This window comes from Sebastes fasciatus, chromosome 5, assembly GCF_043250625.1.
Source record: "Sebastes fasciatus isolate fSebFas1 chromosome 5, fSebFas1.pri, whole genome shotgun sequence".
NCBI lineage: Eukaryota > Metazoa > Chordata > Actinopteri > Perciformes > Sebastidae > Sebastes > Sebastes fasciatus.
Window position 1 is genome coordinate 14036630 of NC_133799.1, and position 21325 is coordinate 14057954.

At 41.6% G+C, this 21325-nt stretch overlaps 1 protein-coding gene across 2 annotated transcripts in view; it reads right to left on the reverse strand.

The window, feature by feature from the left end:
- Positions 1-21325, reverse strand: part of negr1 (neuronal growth regulator 1) — a 169641-nt gene that overhangs the window by 104665 nt on the left and 43651 nt on the right. For both annotated transcript variants that reach the window (XM_074635155.1, XM_074635156.1), the window contains exon 2: positions 14325-14563. In XM_074635155.1, the coding sequence (XP_074491256.1) occupies positions 14325-14563 (239 nt within the window). The remainder of the gene's footprint in view (positions 1-14324; positions 14564-21325) is intronic.

The following is a 21325-nucleotide window of genomic DNA, read 5'->3' on the forward strand; positions in this document are numbered from 1 at the left end:
ACCGCTTACACCGGATATTTTACAAGAAAAAATTACGCTCAATATATGTAGCGTGCTTCCTTTGATCTTTAACGTTGGATTGTTGTGTGTCTTGCCTCTCTGGTCCAGCTTTCGTTGCGGGGCTACAGGTTTCCACCCGTCACAGCTGCACCTTCCACACCAACTGTGACCGCTCCATCCTCCATACGGCGATTTCCTCATTAACGTTATGGTTCTCTTATAGCATTGGGTTTAAATCCGAAATATTGCCAAATAGGTGCTTTTACTTTTCGCTTTGACACCAAATCCTCCGCCGTCGTCTTGTCTGTCAACTCAGCGTCCTGCTACTCTGTGCTGAGACTCTGTACAGAACAGACACTTTCACTTTCAGTTTGTAGCATCCGTCGTCCGATTATGTTTTGATAACACGGCGCTGATTTGCAGAAATAAACTAAATGGGTTTTTATTTCTATCAAAAAAGCAAAGCGATTGTGTGTGGGGGTGGGGGGCGGTGGGCAAGTAATTTAATTAGTGCATGCTCAAACACTGTGTAACACCAACTACCAAGGCAAACCTATCAATTAGCTGATTTAATCAGACAGACAGATCTGTTAAACTGAGTTTCTCCGCAAAGAATCACACAAAAGCACCACTTTAAATCTTGTATTTACCAGAGATGTGCTCATAAGTTCCTTAGAAATCAGTCATTGAGCATGAAAAAGCATTTCTGTTGAAAAGGGAGACTCATACCAGGCATGATGATTAGTGGCATTAGCCTGGCTCCAGATGTCTGCCCACATCTACTACTGTATTTGAGCCATTCAAACAGGTCTGGCATTGCGCTCATTGACTGCTGTTTTCCTTGTCGAAAGAAAACAACCAGGCCCATCAGAGGTTTGTAGGTGGAAACAAGAACAACATGAGCAAGATATCAGGCTAGTGTGGTAGTGTGACTATGTTGTTGTAATGATGGAAATGAAATTACTGTGACTTGATGATTCACTTTTTATGCCTCTGGTAAGGTTTTTACAACATGATGATTTGTTTGATTTTCTACTATGTTATTAGACATCTGCGCACGCTGACACCTGTAGAGCAGCGTGGCGCATTGCTGTTTTTTACTCGACGAAAAACTCTGCATCATGACAACTTGCTGTGTTTCACTAAATATGTATCAGCAACAGTGAGTGACAACAGAGATGAATATGTCCTTCCCAGTAATCTAATGTTATCAACAAGTACAGGCATGTCGAGAATACATTGGAAAAAGGAAGCATAATTGCAATGGGCCAGCATCCAAGAAAATTCTCAGGGAGTCTAAAGTCTACATTTTCTGCTTTGAAACAACCCCATTACTATAATCTGAAGCCCATTTTGATGTACAACTGTAATTGTAAACATGCATTTCAAAGTACAAAGAGTACAAAAAACATCACTCTGCTATTCACTGCGAGTAAAGTAGGTCCAAAATTGTCATGCAGAGAGCAATCAAGCTTTCCATAATGGATCACTCTGAATCCGAGATGAAGAAAACTCTGACATTTGGAGCTACGCTGGTTAAAGGCAATGTGGCAGAATAAATATGCAGCAGTGACAGTGTGACAGTCTGCCTTTATGTTAAGCTGTGTTACCTGTAAAGGCTATTCCAAGTGCCCAAATAAAAAATTTTCCTCTCCACTCATGCTGCATCTATTCCCTCTCTAGAGGAGAGGAGACGTGAGAGCTGAGTGGCTGACCTTTGTCCTTACTCATTTTAATTAACCATGGCTAATATCAGCCATTTCCGTGATGAGGACTCACATTAGTGCGAGTGCACAAACACACAATCACCTACCCACACGTGCGTGAAAGAAGCACACGTGTAATGTTGCGTGCACACGCAAACACATAATGGAGGAGAGAGATTTACCGGGGCTGAGATAGAGATTTCACAAACTCCACAACCACACAACCACACACACGCAGACACACAAATGACAATGATTAGTGGCTAACTAAATGTCAGGGGCCATAATGGCAAATCTGTTCCTTTAGACACACTCATATTCTCTCTACACTTTCCCTGCAATATTAATGTCAGGCCACATTGTTTTAATGCATTATTATTCCACTGAGACTCTTGATGCACAGTTATTCCAGCTGGGGACAGTAACACCAATTCACTATCCTCTCCTCCACAGCACTAACAACACATACAGTCATGAGGTACTATTGCCACAGGGTTGTCACAGTGTGAGTCTTTTACTTTGATACCAACCAAAGGTTCATTTTTACAATACTAAAAAAATACTACAGTATATATTTTAGGGGTGTGAAAGAATATATCAATACACATGAGTAAGGCGATATTGTGTTTTGTGATACTGTATTGATTCTCCAAAACGCTGTATTGATATTTAGTTAACCTCTTAAAAGTCCGCCGGCCTGCTATTCTCTTTTTCGGCAGTTGTAGTAGGCTCAGTTTTAAAGCTAGAGTGGTAGTGGTATTATATGAATCTAGAAAACCTAAGGTTACAGCAAGTAAGGGTACGCACGAGTCTCCCCTTTCAGATATGTCCACTTTATAATATTCCCATACAGTTTTGGGCAAAAATCGTGCAATTATTTTGCATACAGTATAAATGTGTTATTTTCACTGATTCTTAAATGGAGTATTTGAATATTTCTGCATACTCGGGTCCCCAAACAGTCTTAGAATTACATAAATTGTGTGTAACAGGAAAGCTGAGACTCTTGTGGATTCAATGAGTCTAATTGTATTCATGTGTAATGATGTTATTCCCCATAGTAGCCATTTCACATAGTGACTTTTTTTAATGAGATTTTATAGATAGAGTAGTGTAAAACTATGGCAAACGACAAAGGTCACTGTCGGAGCCGTGATCCACCTTCACCCCGGGTTCTTTCCAAGCCGACCTTGAGCCGGTCTCGGCCCACGGTCACGGAGAAGCCCAGCGAGGGAATCCTCCCACACCGAGCGGCCGTGCCTGACCCGCCGAGATTGTAAATGGTAGATGGTAAATGGACTTGCACTTATGAAGCGCTTTTCTAGTCTTCCGACCACTCAAAGTGCTTTACACTACATGTCAACATTCAGCCATTCACACACACATTCATATTCTGATGGCAGAGGCTGCCATACAAGGTGCCGACCTGCCCTCAGGATCTAATCTAAATACTCATTCACACACCGATGGCACAGCCTTCGGGAGCAATTTGGGGTTAAGTATCTTGCTCAAGGGCACTTTGACATGTGACCGGAGGAGCCGGGGATCGAACCGCCGACCTTCCGATTAGTGCTTTACATCTGAGCCACAGCCTCCCCGATGGTGTAAAAATATTTCCGGTTCATTATGAAACTGAGCCTACATAGACTCTAAGTAATCAATAAAAAACACTGAATGCTATAACACGACAACGACGACTCTCAAATTATTATAACCGGAGGAGATTAATAAACAAATAAATTGTACAACTCTTTGCGGACAGTATGAAGGGATGAAAGAATTTGAGATTTTACTACACAATTGGTATTAAATATAAATGAAGCCCAATTTTTTGGACTCAGTCTTTCGGACTACAACATTTGTGTCATCCTAGTGTCCACACTGCTTTACATATTACATATTATATTCTACACGTAAGTCTTTTGCGAGAGGAAAACAACTATAGAGATCTACAGTGAACTACAATATCCACTTTACATCAGTGCTAAGAAATAAAGTGTGCACATCTGTGGGTGGGCCGTCGCTACTGAAATGGCTACTCAGTTAGAAGGATGACGTCTTCAGTGGGGCATTCTTTTTACAACGCTTACAGGCTATTATAGTAAATTGCCAGTGTAATAGCAGCATTCAATTTCATCTTTGGGTGATTATTGACAGAATGTCCTGCAACATTTCAATGAAATATAGAGGACTTAACATTAAACAGTTTAAGCTGCACGACATCAAGTTTAAATGGGAAATTGTTTAACCGATATGTTCACACAGTGCGATCTATTTTTAATTGAATAAACAGTAAGGTAGAGCTAGGTTGCAATTATGCTTAAACTTTACATTATTGATATAACTAATACTCAAGAGAAATCCATATAGCAGTAAATGAGGGAGAAATGTCATCGAGAAGGTGTTCATTCTCGGGGTTAATCCAGAGAGCTGTGTTGAAGTGTAGCTAGTTGTGTATTTGCGGACTGAGGTCATGAGAAAATGAAAACAATTTGAAATGCACCCAGCATTAATGAGAGTGACAGCCTCATAGCATATTAAGAATAAACTGTGATTTGCTGGGCCTTATTATGTTCTACTCTGTAATTATACTCTATCTGTGTCCTGACATCAAAGAGAGGAGCGACGACCTGGAGGTTTAACCCTCCATTTCACTTCTCTTCCCACACTGACTCACTCCATGGGCGTGGGCGACGACTTCTCACTGTGGATCCGCTCTGATCCATATTAATGTCCAAAGCATTTTCATCACATACTGGATTATGTCTCACTTTTTTTGAAAATGTTAACCCTATGAAGTACTACATCGGCAAAGTCTTACATAAAATCCTTTTAAAGATATACTGCTGTTCAATTCGACAGGGCACGATCCTGTGATAGTTTGGTAGCAGATGCATGCTGGGAACATGCACTTTATATTCATAAAATCTGATTCAGACTACAATATGTCTGTGATATTCCTCTGAGTGAATTTTTAAGCTCAACATCCCGGCCCACAGTTTTGAGCTTTCAGTGATGAAACGCATTACCAGTGCCCATGTGAGCAGTCACTGCTGAAGGGAAGTGTGCCTCTTTCCCCCTCCTCGCTGTGACAAGATATTCTTAGATGAGAGGTGCTGTGCATATTTAATACATTATCACATCTACAATCTTAATTAACAGAGAGGGAGGAGGAGGGTAGTCATGTGATGTGTAGCAGGGCGGGTTGGGCCTGATGCCGATCTCTCATTCCTCTGTATCCTACATCAGATTATGGTCAGGGTATAGACTGTAAATAGGTCAGCATATGCATGGTGGAGATGAGCTTAATGCAGATAAAGACCAGTAGTAAAACAAGAAGAAAAGAGCTGCTCTGATGTGGACCAGGAGTCGGTAATGGTCAGAGTTTATAAGGTTGTCGGTGATGTCAGTGATGTCACTGATATCGCAGTTTAACTCTGTAATCAGTGCACGGCCACAAGGCAGAACCCACTTAGCTTAATCTTGTTAAGTCAAGTATTTAAGGGAAGGGTTTAACTGCTCAGCAGTTACCTGTGCCAAATGTACCTGGCGGAAAACGTGGGCCCTTTTAGTAATTCAGCAGACCCCGATGGCCCTGATGATTATTGCTTTTGGCTGAGATTATGTGAGAGACCCATTTAGGCTCTGGTAGATCTCAAGGTGTGCCGTGTGATAAACATTTTCACTCCCCAAATTATTGGTGTGATGCTGCAACAACACTTTTGCAGTATATATGTAATATATAAAATATTTATTGAACTCACCTTTGCATCACTGTACAGAATAGGGCTGTCCTCGACCAAATCAATTCTTGGTCAACTAAAACTAATACGATTTTGTTGACTAATTGATTAGTTGATTTAATCTCTCCGCAAAGAATCACATAAAAGCACCACTTTAAATTTTGTGTTTACCATAAGTTATAACCATTATCATAAGTTACTTCGAAATAAGTCATTCAGCATGAAAAAACATAAAAAACAACTAATCGACTAAAGACATCTTAGTCGACTAAGACCAAAACAACTAATCGACTAAAGACATCTTAGTCGACTAAGACCAAAACAACTAATCAACTAAAGACATCTTAGTCGACTAAGACCAAAACAACTAATCGACTAAAGACATCTTAGTCGACTAAGACCAAAACAACTCTGAACTAAAGACATCTTAGTCGACTAAGACCAAAACAACTAATCGACTAAAGACATCTTAGTCGACTAAGACCAACACAACTAATCGACTAAAGACATCTTAGTCGACTAAGACCAACACAACTAATCGACTAAAGACATCTTAGTCGACTAAGACATCTTAGTCGACTAAGACCAAAACAACTAATCGACTAAATACATCTTAGTCGACTAAGACCAAAACAACTAATCCACTAAAGACATCTTAGTCGACTAAGACCAAAACAACTAATCGACTAAAGACATCTTAGTCGACTAAGACCAAAACAACTAATCGACTAAAGACATCTTAGTCGACTAAGACCAAAACAACTAATCGACTAAAGACATCTTAGTCGACTAAGACCAACACAACTAATCGACTAAAGACATCTTAGTCGACTAAGACCAAAACAACTAATCGACTAAAGACATCTTAGTCGACTAAGACCAAAACAACTAATTGCCTAAAGAAACCATAATCTAAGACCAAAACAACTAATCGACTAAAGACATCTTAGTCGACTAAGGCCAAAACAACTAATTGCCTAAAGAAACCATAATCTAAGACCAAAACAACTAATCGACTAAATAAATCTTAGTCGACTAAGATCAACACAACTAATCGACTAAATAAATCTTAGTCGATTGAGACCAAAACGACTGATAAGTCGATTAATCGACTAAGAGGGACCAGCCCTAATACGGAACATTTATACATAGGTTTCTCTGTTTCTGCTGGTGTATCATACTGACTCTCACCTACTGTATTGCATTGATTTAATTTTTCTCCACCAAAGCTTCAGATTTATTCCATTTGCAACAAGAAAAAATAGAAAAAAATAGTGTGTTTTGAATTCCACAATTTTCTCACTTCTCTCCGGCACTGTGTAATGACAATGCGGGGGGGAGGCACAGATGCAAACGTCTAATTTGTTGAGGTGACACAAGGTCTCTGAGGGGGATAAATGTCACGCAGAGATTAAATGATTCTGAGAGATGAGTGAGCGGGCACAGCCGTATCTAACCTCCTGCCTCTAATGCAGCAGCATGCGATTCATGTGTTAAGAAGTGTGACGATATCTAGAAATTCCTGTTGCTGTAGAACTCTTGTAATGTTCAGGTAAGGTGAAACCCCTTGGGATGTGATTAGGAAGAAATATTTGTGGTCCCAATGGCAAAATGAATGGCTACTTCCCATTGCCATTAATAGTTAAGAGGTTTTTGCTGATACAGAGAGGACAAAATAAAGGCAAACATGCATGGAAAGTGACTTTAACAATGGTGTAGCACGATTACATAAAAAAAGTTTTCGAACTTTCAGTTGGTTCCTGAACCACTAAGTCATCACTGATCAGAAATGTATGAACTTAGGGATTTATAAAGCTAAGTGCCAAGTACACTTCCATCTCCATCAGTAAAATAAATGATGGCTTTCCCTAAAAAAACTTAAAATCTTTTAGCTTTCTTCTATTCTGTCCTTGCCCCAAACACTGGTAAAAAATAGAGAAATATATGTGTTGGCTGAACTGTAATGACCAGACTAAACACAAGAAAGCCGCCCAGCACTGCTGACACAGATATAAGCATAATTGCTCGGAGGATGAGCTGTTCAAGGACCCTACCATGCACCTGAAATGGGTTGAGACCACTGCATATTCCCATACATATACATACATATACAGTAATCCCTTCTTGCTCCCATTTTCTGTTACTCCTCACGGTGCACTGTCTAGCAAAGCACAAGTGCCAAAAAAAATCAAATGCCATGAAATCCTTTTACTTCAACTGTAACATTCGTGTTGCAGCATTAATAAATGTTGTATGCTTGGACTGAAAAGCCCAGATTAAAGTGTCTGGCTTTTTTTCTTCCCTCTCCTTTCAGCAGATGAAAAAACAGCATGCTCCCAGAAGCCTGTGCAACATGACAGAGCGGCTCCCTCGCTACATCTCATCTGTAAAGAAATCCCTCTGTTCTCCATGAGTGGGCTTAAGCATGTGTACACAAGTGTCGCACAGTGACAGGTAATGATTCACAAACACACAGAGTTTTGACAAAGCAGATAAACAAAAGTACAATATGGTGTGAAGTTATGGTGGTGCCATAACGGCACACACATAGCTGTACATGAAATAAAGGAATGAGAGGGGGTTGGCAATATAACAAACCAAGTTTTTAACTACCTTGAGAACCCCGTCAGAGACGAGACCGTAGGCATTTCTCAGCTGGAGTGAGTCATCTGTACTTCGACACACTTCCTGCCTCCAGCTCACACTCTGATACACACCTCTGTCTCAACGGCTGGCGACCCATTTGCCTGATGACTCCACAGTAGTAGATTGAGATAACATAATCATAACATCATCGAGCTTTGCTTCTAGATGATAACAGCAAAAGTAACAAGTACAAAGCAAATGGAACTCTTTATGTTCAACTTTGACCCCCTTTACACCTGGCATTAAAATGCGTCTCGTATCCAGATTGTATCTAGATAACCTTACCTGATTACATTTACACCTGGTTTTAATATATGTCTCCAGTGTCCACAGATCAGATTGAGATCCGATCGCTCTGTCTGAAAGGGCTGAGCAGAAGCCTCTGGACACACAGGATTGAGACGGTGTGTAATAGGCTTGCCGCGGTAGTCGGTGTTACAGGTGTGACACGGTGGTCGGGCATACACCGATTGCATTACTTGCCCACTGTCATTTAACTTTTTTTATAGAAATAAAACCCATTTAGTTCATTTTGACGTATCAGCACCGTGTTATCAATACATAGTTTTGATGACGGACCCTACAAACTGAAAGAGAATGTGTCTGCTTTGTACAGAGTCTCAACACAGAGTAGCAGGAGTCAGATTTCATAAACGGGACGAGAGAGAGTTGACAGACAAGACGACGGCGGAGGATTTGGTGTCAAAGCGAAAAACAAAAAGCGCCTATTTGACAATATTTCGGATTTAAAACCCAATGCTTTAAGGGAACCATGACGTTAATGAGGCAATCACTGTGCGGAGGACGGAGCGGTAACAGCCGGTGTGCACGGCGCAGCAGCGCTGGGTGGAAACTTGCAGCCTCGTGGCGAAAACTGGACCGGAGAGGCCAGACACACAGCCATCCAACGCTAAAGACCAAAGTAAGCGCGCTACACATATTGAGCATCATCTTTTCTCGCAAAACGTCCGGTGTAATCTGTAACACCGGTGGGAAAATTTCCACACCGTCACATCCTTAGTGCATAATGCGTCGATCCGCTTCAAAACGCCGCCGTTTAGGGAGAGAGGGCCCGCAAAGGTGACTTTGAGGTACGTCAACACTCGCACACACAGAGGGATGAGGAGAGGAGACGCTGAGCGCAGACAGAGCAGTGGCGGCCGCGGGGATCTCTCTGCACGGCGGTGCAGTGACCGGAGGAACGTGCTGCAGGTTGAGCCTACTCCCCGCCATATGGCTGAAGCTTTGAAGCTTTGATTACTACCGCGGCTCCGGAGCCAAACACATGGTACTTAGAACCACCCTAGCATTACGTATTTCCGCCCATGTAGTTGTCGTATGTGGAATGAAAATGCAGTTACATTTACATTTGTGTTCAATGTGGTCACAGTAAACCTCAATGGTCCCTGACCACCTGCCGAAGTTTGGCCGATCGGATCACAATCTGTCCTTAATGCATTTTGGATGCATTTACATCTGTAGTTTCATGGTTTAAAAAAATAAATAGGAAGAGAAAGGGGGAAAGGGGGAAAGGGGAAAGCTCAGTGGGTAGAGAGGTCGTCCTTAAACCACAAGGTTGGCAGTTCAATCCCCGGCTCCTACTGTCGGCATGTCGAAGTGTCCTTGAGCGAGACACTGAACCCCAAGTGGCTCCCCGGATGCTTTACAGCAGCCCACATGCTTAGAATGGGTTAAATGCAGAGGTCAAATTTGCAGTAACGTAGGTACCTGTATGTATATGATGATTGCTATAAAGTTTGAATGTGTTTTCATGTGGTCAAGCACTATCCGATTGCAATCCGATCACCTAAAACACATTGTAATGCCAGGTGTAAAGGGGTCTTAGTTTCCATACTGTTATATTGTCCAAGCATCATATCAGTGACTGTTTCTGTTGTTGTCACTTTATGATATTTTTGTTTTCTTGGCTTCAACATTCTTGGTGGTAAATGTGTTATGAAGCCGTACTGTTTGTCAGGTGTTACAAAACAAAGTGTTATTTTTAAGCTTTATTTAACCAAATAAAGCTGTTTTCTGTGGAATATAAACGCCTGTCTCAGAGTATAAGTGGCACCTCTGACTGTAATTACCAACATGTTAGATTTGTGAACTGTGGAGCAACAATTGGTATTTGTAGGTCAGACCACTGCCAAATCTTAGCCACTAGGTCACATCCATCAGGAATTCTGGGCATCGCAAAACGTATTATAAAGCTGACAGCTGGCACATTAGCTTCGGTTTGATTGTGGCCATATGGCCGGTGGTGAGGAGCTGCCATGACCCTAAACACCCCTGGTAAGATTCCCATTACAGAATGTACTTCAGAAAGACAACATCTACAAAAACATGGTGGTCCTGTAGTGATCATTACTGCCTGCCAAGCAGCCGACTACGGTTTATCACACGTATACTTAGAGGCGCGGTGCTCCTCTAAAATGACGCCGAAGCAGAGGTAAAGTGACATTAGCTCTGCGAACTGTCAGTGTGAATGTCATTAATTGTAACTCAGCCACTCCACAGTCCACTCACTCTCTGACTGTAGGAACGGAAAGATCTCCAATGTTTTAACAGATGGACAATGAGGCAATGTTGACAGCTGGAGCACAATAGTTACACGAAACAAGCAAGTGCACATGGATGGGGCATCTTATAGCCAATTCTGTTGACTGATACATCCTAGGACAGTGATGTTGATGAATGTAGTGAGTCTCCACAGGTGGTTGTTTGAGTGGCTCCCAGATGTTATAATTACGGTTATATTCATGTATGTTGAAAATGTATCTGAAAATGAAATAAATAATATCCCAAATCACCATATTATACAAAACAAATGTCATATAATAAGAAACTGAATTGAGTCAGAGATTATGTGCACTGTGAACACTAGTAATGAGAGATCCAGGATGGCGTTGTTTTATGGCAACTCGCTACATTGTGAAATGTATCACTGTGTATTGTATTTAATACACATAAAGGTAAACTTGATGGGAAATTCCTATAACAAACATGAAACTTGAGTAAGACAGTAGTAAAAAGCTGTCCTCTGAAAGTCTGGTGATGAAATAAAATGACACAAATATGTTGCAGCAAAGGCATTTAGTCTCTCCCCTGATGATTGAGACTATGATTACAGGGTCTCGTCTGCGCAAGATAGATGTTCAGACGGTAAGAAACTGGTAACTGATCGGTGGATTCTTATTTTTTTTTTTTAACAGTGAGGTTTCTTTTTTTTTATTTCTATGATTTTAACACAGATTTGTGGTTCACAATCAGCAAGGACGCCGGAAGTACGGGGTCAAAGGTGCCATTGCTCCCCACCACTTTATGCCCCTGTCCCGCATTGTGAATAAGAGTAGACGAAGAAAACAAAAAAATGCTCCACGCCCAACCTTTAATGCTCGCAGTAGGCCTACTACCGTATAGGCCGGGTTTAAGTACAATCCACATGTTTAAATATTACGTTGCTGGTATGAGTAGGGTAATGTGCGCGTAGCGAGTGTGTGGTTGAACAACACAGAGAGATTGACGGCGCTCAGAGCAGAAATTAGCGGTGAAGTTGTCTTGTGTCATTTAACTTAAACTTCATTCGAATTTTCATATATATATACATAGGTAACATACATGAAATATGACCTCTGCATTTAACCCATCCTTAGTGGCAGTGGGCTGTTGTAAAGCGTCCAGGGAGCAATTAGGGGTTCAGTGTCCCGCTCAAGGACACTTCGACGTGCAGACAGTAGGAGCGGGACACCGCCAACCTTGCGGTTAAAGGACGACCCGCACTACTCACTGAGCTACAGCCGCCCCAAATTAAATAAATGTAATGTACAGTGTCTCACACACACTTTCCGAATCCAGCGCGTTATGACTTTTCCTCTCCTGGTCCCTAAACTCAGGTATCTGTTGTTGCCAAGTGCTGATATGATCCCAGTGCTCTGCCTCTGTTTATCACAGACATTCTCCTTGATTGATCTTTGTTCTAACGTTACTTTGTCCATGTAATGTTTCAAAACGGCTTCCCTACAAAAAGAGCAGAAAATATAGTTCTGGAAAAACTAGAGAAAGGAAAAAGTGCGGTGCAAAAGGAAGGGCTGCTTGCTTGAGGGATCTTTAATAAGACATTGTGATGGACACATTGGCAGTGGAGGAGATTGACCCTCTGACCTCTCAGCTATGGGACGGCCGCTGTAACTGCAAAGGCCGTGGTGCTCTGACACGTTGACAAGTGCTGATAGAGCATTGCATTTTAGGCACCGAGCTAATGTGTATCTAAGTGAGCCGGTAAACGTTCAGCGTCTTAGTCAGGGATGCTTCCACATTACAGAGGGTTTTAATTCTGTGACCCTCTGATAATGGGACAGGCTTGTTAACCTCACCTCACCACGGGGAGCGAGGTGAGTTGCGCTCTTATCATTAGCCATGTTCCTTCCAGTTTAATAGACAACTAAACAAACACAGTGATTCGTTCACACCAAACCACAGCAGCACCCTTACACCCACTCAGTTTTGTAAGTAGTGCGAGAAGATGGATGTTGACATATGATAGCCAGCAGCTTAGAAAATACGGAATAACAAAGTGAGCTGAGGGCACACGGCTTCCTGGGTTATTGCTCATAATGTGCTATTTGTTTTCTGCACAGGTACGAACACCTGAGAAGGTAAATGATGATTTGTTTTGACTATTCTGTTCGTCCCCAGTGAAATCCGCAACCTCACAGGATGACAGTTTACTAAACACACTGTCCAGGTTGTTTGTGAATTGATATGACAACCTCTAGTGTTTTGTAACAGAGCAGTGCAGATGAAGACAGAACAAAATAAGTAAATTATGTTTCAGACCAAACAAAAACAAACTGATCACACCCCTAAAAATGATTTTCCTATAAGCTCAATCCATATGTTATAACAGCAATACCAGCTGGAGAGCTGTTTCCACTTGCACATTTCACATATCGCACAGCTCACACTTGTACAAGCAGTGTGTCTGACCCTTAACTCTTCTATTAATACCATGCTGCCGGTGTGAAAGTATGCATATTCCAACATTATGTTCCTTTGAAATCCTAACCACGGCCTGAACAGAATGAGAATAATTTGGTATGCACTTGTAATACATTGGATACCTGCTCAGGGTGTTAACAGTGGGCAGCGACTGCAGGTCATCACACTATATTGTGAAATAAATGCAGAAATTAAAAAACAGAAGGTAAAGAAAAGTGTGTTTTCATTTGACACGGTTGTCTGATAACATCATTAATATTCCAACCTATGCTGAGCCAAGTGGACCGTGCACGCCGTAAATCTTTGCATTAGCCTATTAAAGAAATAGAACATGGCACTTGGAAGATGGATTTTCAGTGAGGTTGTTTTCTTGCCGCTAATCGACAGCGTGAGGAATCAGCATACAAACTCAGCCGCCGCCCTATTACCCCAACAATTAGGATGCTGTCGTCAATTAGCTCTCTGTGCCCACAACAGCCTCCTTAATGTCCCATAAAAACACAAATACACCTATTGACCTTGTTAGACACGGAGATCCGCAAGATGAGGCCCAATTTGGACGGTCATTCAAGAGCTCAATGGCTCTTTTACTATGTTAAAGGCCGGAATTCAAAGCTTTAACGCCGAAGCAATGGCACACGCAGCACATCAATAACTATAAAAAATTAATTTAAGAGTCTTAAAACACATCTTATTCGTTACCTGCTGTGACAAAAACCCAGGGAGGCTTGATTAAAGCTACATAGTCTGCCTCCAGTCATTTAAACCAACAAGCTTCTACTTTTTCCACTTTGTGTTGCGTAGCCCACAGGCACAACATGTACCCCGCAATGTCAGTCTGCTTCCACAGAAGAAAGTTCTCTGCTGAAAAGATTTTTGTACAGAAAATAGCTCAAGCTCTTGTTCTTACTCCAAATATGAGATTTGCAGCACAGATGGTGCCAAATACACCTGTGACCATTAGATACATGGACAACACAAGACACTGTCGCATTCGCTACGGAAAGTCTGTTGGCTAAATGATCCTTGTAATAAGTAACAAGATGTTAGATTAAAATAAGGCAGAGGAGGACATAAATAAAGACAATAAAAGCAATTATTCATCAACATACCGCACCCACTCATCAAACATGAGAGAGCATGCCACATATATACACCCATACAAAGAAAAGCACACATACACACGGACAAGTGCCTGTACAGAACACAAAGGACTGTCTATACGCACCTTTTACAATTAGGTTGAGGAGCTTTGGCCTTGGGTTGCGCTCGCTCTGAATGGAGCATGTGTACTGGCCGTCGTCAGATACGTCCACTTTCTGTATCTGAAGGCTGTACTCATGTTTGTCTCCGACGCTGGACACGATGGACACACGTGGGTCCACCGACCACTTGTCGTTCCCTGCGAATATGATGCTCGAGCGGTTCAGCCAGGCTCCTTTAGAGATCCCATCCAATAGGTAGCACCTACAGGGACAAGAGACACTTCAGTTAGATCTGAAGAAATGAGTAAAAGCCTTTCAGATCGGGGAATAGATGATGGATAAACAACACAAAAATGCGAAATACTCGCCTGTGAATGTTATATTTCTAGGGCTTTTATTGTGAAAGGTAAGAACAGAAGGAGTGGATCTGGTCTGCGCTGCGTTTCTCAAGGTTGTAAGGAGTAATAAAGTTTAATTTTCACCGTTAGCGCAGCCTTGTGTGTTCGTAATTTCTCCCAAAAACACGTTCTGAGGTTTAATGAATATAACCAAACATCCTGAAAACGTTTGCCTGATATTGTTTTTTTTTAATGCAAGACCAGAGAGCATACGGACCAAAGGAAGTATCACATTTTATTTATAGGAACAAATATATGATGTGCCAGAAAGTGACTCATAAAAGACAGAAATCTCAGCACCTGTGTGACTCAACCTGTTATAGCTGCTTTAAAACTCGATTTGACTCCAGACTAAAATAGCCAGAGCCATGAGTAATACTTGTGCATATACGGATGGCTGCTCTGTTGTTGTTCGATCTTCTAAATGGGCAAAGACATTCGGTGAAAGAGCACTTCTTTATCATTCTTTTCATTGACAAGTCAAATGTCTTGTTTATCAGACAAGGATCTATATTCAAGCGTTTAGAGTGTATCTACTCACATTTATGGCTTCACAACGTTTGAGATTTACATTAAAAAAATAGTTTTACTCTTCAACATTGAAAGGTACAGTGTGTAGGATTTAGCTGTATCTAGTGGTGTGGTTGCAAATTGCAACCAACTGATGACCCCTCTGCTCACTACTCCCTTTCCAAGACTGCGGTAACGTGAGCTGCTGACGGTGGCCTACAGGTACAGGACCCGCTTCCTATGTGATGGAAAACTGAAATACAGACCTTTGAGACTAAGGTGTCTTTCTCTGTTTATTACAAGCCTTTGCAAAGGGACTTGTCTTAACCACAACCTGTTAAGACAGGATATGGTTAAGAGATAGACAGCGTAGCCGGTGCTCCTCTTTTCACCTACATCTCACTCTGTGAGGTGTGACTTCTCTAAACTGCTGCATCCTGTAGTTCAGCAACCATAGAAACAAGTTCCAAGAAGAGCAACTATCTGACACCTGCATGAGGTTATCTGAAGGGCAGTTATATAAGGTGTTTACAGAACATGTGAAAATGCCCATTACAGTAGATATGAAGGGCTCATTCTAAGCTAACAAAAACACGACAATTCTTATTTTCAGGTGATTATACACTAATAAAAACATAGTTATGAATATTATATTCCATTTCTGCTAATAGAGCCCCCGAAATGTTACACACTGTTCCTTTAACAGAGTTTCTTGCATCCGACCCCTGTGAGTACAATGTAAGAAACGACTTAGCTCCACTTTCTCTACTACCATGTCATTGTAATCGGGATGTTCACCTTTCAGAGCCCTGAAAAGCTTGGTTCTTAAGTTAAGTAACGGAATATAAAGACCTTAGACCTGCGTCTTAGAACACATAAAGTCTGTTAAAAGGTATCATGCACCGTGAGTACAGTGGCCACTGAAAACTACTTATGTGGTGTATAGGGTGGACAAAAGAAAGGATGCATCCAACCAAAGGTGCAAAGAAATGAAATACAGAATAGGATCCTGTGGACTGTAAATACATAGTACACATATATATTTTTTTACTTGAGAATTACAACTCCTGGATGTATCTGCACATAGTTTTTCAATGGAGGCCTTCAGTCCGGCCACACATAATCAAACACCCCCGGCTCTAAAGAGGCTGTATTCTAGGACCAGACTCTGATTCCTGTGTGACCATTACGGAGCTCAGCGCAATTTACTTCTGAAAGCTAATTGCACAGACAAAGGGTCAGTAAATTGTGATGAAGCTGGGGTCACCATTGTCAGAAGGCAGCTGTTTTACTCATCACTCCAGCACTGTTTGGACTTCAGAAATCGCATCATATTCTGTGACAAATACTGTAATAATGAGTAGGGAAAGAGGCAATCAAGTTTGTCTCTTTAGCTGTTGTCACCACGCCATGCAGACTGCCAGCACCAGTAGCAAAGCCACCGAGGAAATCAGTTTGGCACTAACCACAAAGCTCTTTACCCGCGATGCCAAGAAAGTGTCTGTCAGGAAAGCGGGTAGAGGACAATGGTCCAGTCCAGGCTGGTCTCCCCTTAGAGAGGGCTCTGCCCTAGAGGTATTGTGACAAATAAGTGGCAAACAATGGAGAATGGAGAGTAATAAAAACAACACAAGAGAGAAGTCCACGTCTTTTGCAAAGTCCACACGGAACAGTCAGTTAGTTAGCCCATTGACCACCTGAGCCGTGCTGTTCCTGGCCTGAAGGCAAGATTTACAGAAGGAGCCTCAAGGCAAGCTTACCTCCTTTCTTTCCTTTTTTTTTTGACAATAAAAAAGCCAAGTGCAAATTTAGCTCTCAGATATCTTGACTTATGTAAAAATGTATTAAAATCACATAAATAAGGCTAATTTTAAATGCATTTTCTGCCTATGAGGGAAACAGATTTAAAGCTCGCTACCTACCTCAACGATCGCAGGCCTTCGGTGACTAATAATTTAACACTCTTTTGTGGGACCGCTGAGAGCGCCGGCTTAAGGCCTGAACATTAATGCACCTGTGCTCAGCCCACAACAACTGATGATGAACAGCTTGTCAACAACTTGCCAGCCTTTCATCATTATATCATTGTAAAACAGGGTAACCATAAAAAAATATATCTTTTCTCCAGAGTAGCCGCAATGTTGATTTCTCTGTTTTCTCACCCAAAATTGTGCTTTCAGAATCAAATATCCACTCCAGGCAGGCTTGAAAGGTGGCTGTTAAAAAAAGTTAACTCCTTCAAAAAAGAGATCAGAAGCTGTGGTCATCTGTCGGTTACAATGTGCTTCAGTGGTGATGGGGTTTTTACAGCTAGTAAAATTATCAGAAGGTCTCAAATCTCTCCTGCGGCATATCTGGTTATATACACAGCTGCTGCTGTCTATGAAGAAGAAGAAAACTAAAAACCTTTAACAGCCACCTTTCAAGGATAGATTTGGGATTAACAAAGCCGTAGTGCGAGACGTATGGTGGGAGGACACTTCACCCGGCCAGCATCTCTACTTGGACTCTTGACATTTTCCTTCGTATTTGATGAATCAGTCCTTAATATTCTTTCCCTGTTTTTGCAGCTTGCTTATCACTGCTGAGTGTCTTTGCACTCTCCTTCCCAAAATTATTACTGTTATCTCACTGTCTTTGTAATCTCACACCAAGGAGTCGTACAGATGCCCGTATCTGTACACCTCCTCACAAAGCCGTGTCAAAACAGGCCATTTTTACATTAGCACATTGTCTAAGGTGTTGTTGTTTTCTGTGGCTGACTCCTTTGTTGCTGCTATCTTATAGGAACAGGAACTACATTGTAAGTCATCACAAGTCTGGCACCAGTTTGACAACCCGGTGTGGCGTATTATGGGCTGCAAACAACGCATGCATGCATGTATACACCATGAAGTCAGTTCTGTCATGCAATCACCAAACACTGGAGATTCATGGTTTACTTTTTCCCTGCATGTTATTGTGAAGTCACTTTTATTCCCCTTTAAATAACTCCTCATCCTGCTTGTTTTTTACTAGATGGAGAGGTGTGTCATCACCAAGATAATTTAGTTGGGATGTTTACCTGCTTGCCATTTTTAGGAACAGATCCTGCTTAATGCCAAGGATTTCAGTGATTATAATCCTTTGTTTTTTAAGATATTTTAAGTAGTTGGCTTCAGTAGGTTTGTGTTGTTTTTCCAATTTCTTTTAAAGGAAAAAAATATATTCTTTTCATCTTTCATTCCACGCTTTGACACTTTCTGTCCAAAGTCATTTTGGAGTATGCCATGAAAAGACATTACAAACAGCATGTACTTAAACCTTGAGTATAAACTGGAAAACATGAGCTAGCTCTTTCTTCTGCCACACGTCCCCTTGTTCCTCCCCTCAATCAGGCATAGCAGCACAACACTGCGAACACCTAAGATGGGCTGTGCTTTCATCAAGCCCCTTTTCTCTAGGAACCCACCAGGATACAGACTTCCCATGGTTTAGACAAAGCTGAGGTAATTATTCCACAGACCTCAGAGCATCTACTCCGAAGCAGCTTTGACATCTAAAACATGCACTAATTGATACTTTTATTTATCCCGGCTTCTGACGAGTGACTGCAGAGGAAACAGGCTCATTACAAGCTTCTTTTTTTTTTGTAATTTGGCTCACAAATAACAGAGTTCAATTCAAACCCCAGTGATTACGCACAATGTGTAAAAAAAAAAAGGAAAGTGATAAGCTGGTGTTTGAGCACCTCACATGAATGGAGCATGATGACAAACCATTAATTACAGTATGGCAGCTGGTAAGAGATGCAGATTGTAATCCGTTTAGCCAAACTCATTCAAGCTCTTTGATCGGATGCCATAATTAACACTCGGGCATTATTCTGACCCAGATTATTATTTGTTTTCTTTATAAAATTGTTTACTAGATTCCTCCTGTAAATATTCTTCCTGGAACCGGCGCCACAGATCTCGTCTTGCAAACATATTTCAGTGTTTCACAGTCTAGTAGTTCACATTCAGCAGTTTTTTCTCTATATTTGGCAGAAGAAATTAATCACTTCTGGATGAGTCCCGCTGTAGTCTGAGATTTCTTGTTATGTAACAGTTATATAATAAACACACAGGACATTTAAACTGCAAGCCATGCACATTCAAATATGAGATTGGGAGCATTTCTATTGACTCTGCACAGCTCTCAACATGGTGACGGCTGAGCCGGCTGCTTGCAGCTAACGGTGCTAACAGTGGAAACAACGGAAAAAGTGCCGACAGAGCTAACAATGTTTAGCTGAGGTATGGGGTGGGTGCTACGCTTCCACAACAATGCCGTCGTATTAGGTTTGCCGCGGTAGTCGGTGTTACCGGTGTTACACGGTGGTCGGGCATACACCGATTACATTACGAAATAAAACCCATTTAGTTCATTTTGGCGTATCAGCGTGGTGTTATCAATACATAGTCGGACAACGGACACTAGAAACTGAAAGTGAAAGTGTCTGCTCCGTACGGCGTCTCAGCTCAGAGTAGCGGGAGTCAGATTTCAGACACGGGACGAGAGAGAGTTGACAGACAAGAAGATAGCGGAGGATTTGGTGTCGAAGCAAAAACCAGAAGCGTCTATTTGGCGATACTTCAGATTTAAACCCCATGCTATAAGGTAATCATAACGCATATGAGGAAATCGCCGTGAGGAGGACGGAGTTGTCACAGCCGGTGTGCACGGTGGAGCTGCGGCGGGTGGAAACCTCCGACCCCGCAGCTAAAGCTCGACCGGAGAGGCCAGACACACAGCCATCCAACGGTAAAGACCAAAGTAAGCGAGTTTATTAACTGGTGGGAAAATGTCCTCACTGTCACATTCCTCGTCGGTATCAGCTGTGACCGTTGCATGAGAGCAGTGCAGAGTGGCGGCTGTGAGCTAGCCAGTGGGGCACGCTCACATGCACTAAAAGCACGCGTGGCCGGCCTGGCTATGTCAACAGAGCACGGAGAAGCTTGGATTACAACACACACAGAGGGAGAGCGACTTCATTCTCTGCTCAGGTAGACATTACTCCTTTATATCTTTACATAGCAAATAGTTGTTTGCTGGTATATTAATGTTTGGAATATCGTTTAGAGCACCTTTAATCTAGAATACAGCAGCAATAATATTTATTATAATAATATTTTATAAAGTTGTTGTGAATATCCAGCAGACATGGAGCAGAATTAGCATCCTAAAAGCCAAAAGGTTGATAAAGCGGTGACACTGAACCAAAACAACAAAGTTTCTAGGCACTAAAACCAAAACAATGAGCTGAAGTCCTTAGTTTGTCACTATAAGTGAGCAATTTCACACTATGTGAAGTCTTAATCCATTATTAATAACATTATTGATCAGTGCAGCTTTAACTTCTGCATATTATTGGGTCACTTTTAAAAAAAAGATTACAGCTACATTTAATTGGCATTTTAAGCATACTAAAGGTCAATTTCTTCCGCAGTACAAAGTGTCAGATGACAGAACTTTGTCACATGATGACAGAGTGAGACAGAGCGCATTGTTACTATAGCAACCAAAGGCCAAGCCCTGCTGAGGTTTCTGCTAAAGAAATAGCGGCTCACAATAAGCTGAAACATTGCCTCATTTGAATATTTCGTGTTACTAAAAAGGGAGAGGAGGATAACACAAGGTGGCTGGTGCGTGATAGGGAGGTGCAAGAACAATCGGAAAAATCTCACTTCCAATCCCAGCTTGTCTGACACAGATGATCACATCTGTGATCGTTAAAAAAAAAAAAGCAACACTCGACACTCAAATCTATCAAAACAGTCGGTATCATTTCTGTCCCGTGGCATGTTGAATGACACTTATTCACTGAAGTATAAATCAAGCTTCAGCCACTGAGAAGACCACCTGGAATATTTCAGTTTGCAGTCAGTGTTGAACTGGAGCACATCAGAAAGTAAGTGGTGCACAGTATCACTGTAGTGGAACATCTGCTTAAAGACAACGCTTTTGTGTTTCTGTTAATAGCGGCACCCACTTAACCGGCATGAATGAAATAAGTGTTTTGAAGAGTATAATGAGAGGCTGTGATAGAGCCATAAAAATGTAAGAGGAAAAGCCTTTAATCGCAAAGTCAGGGA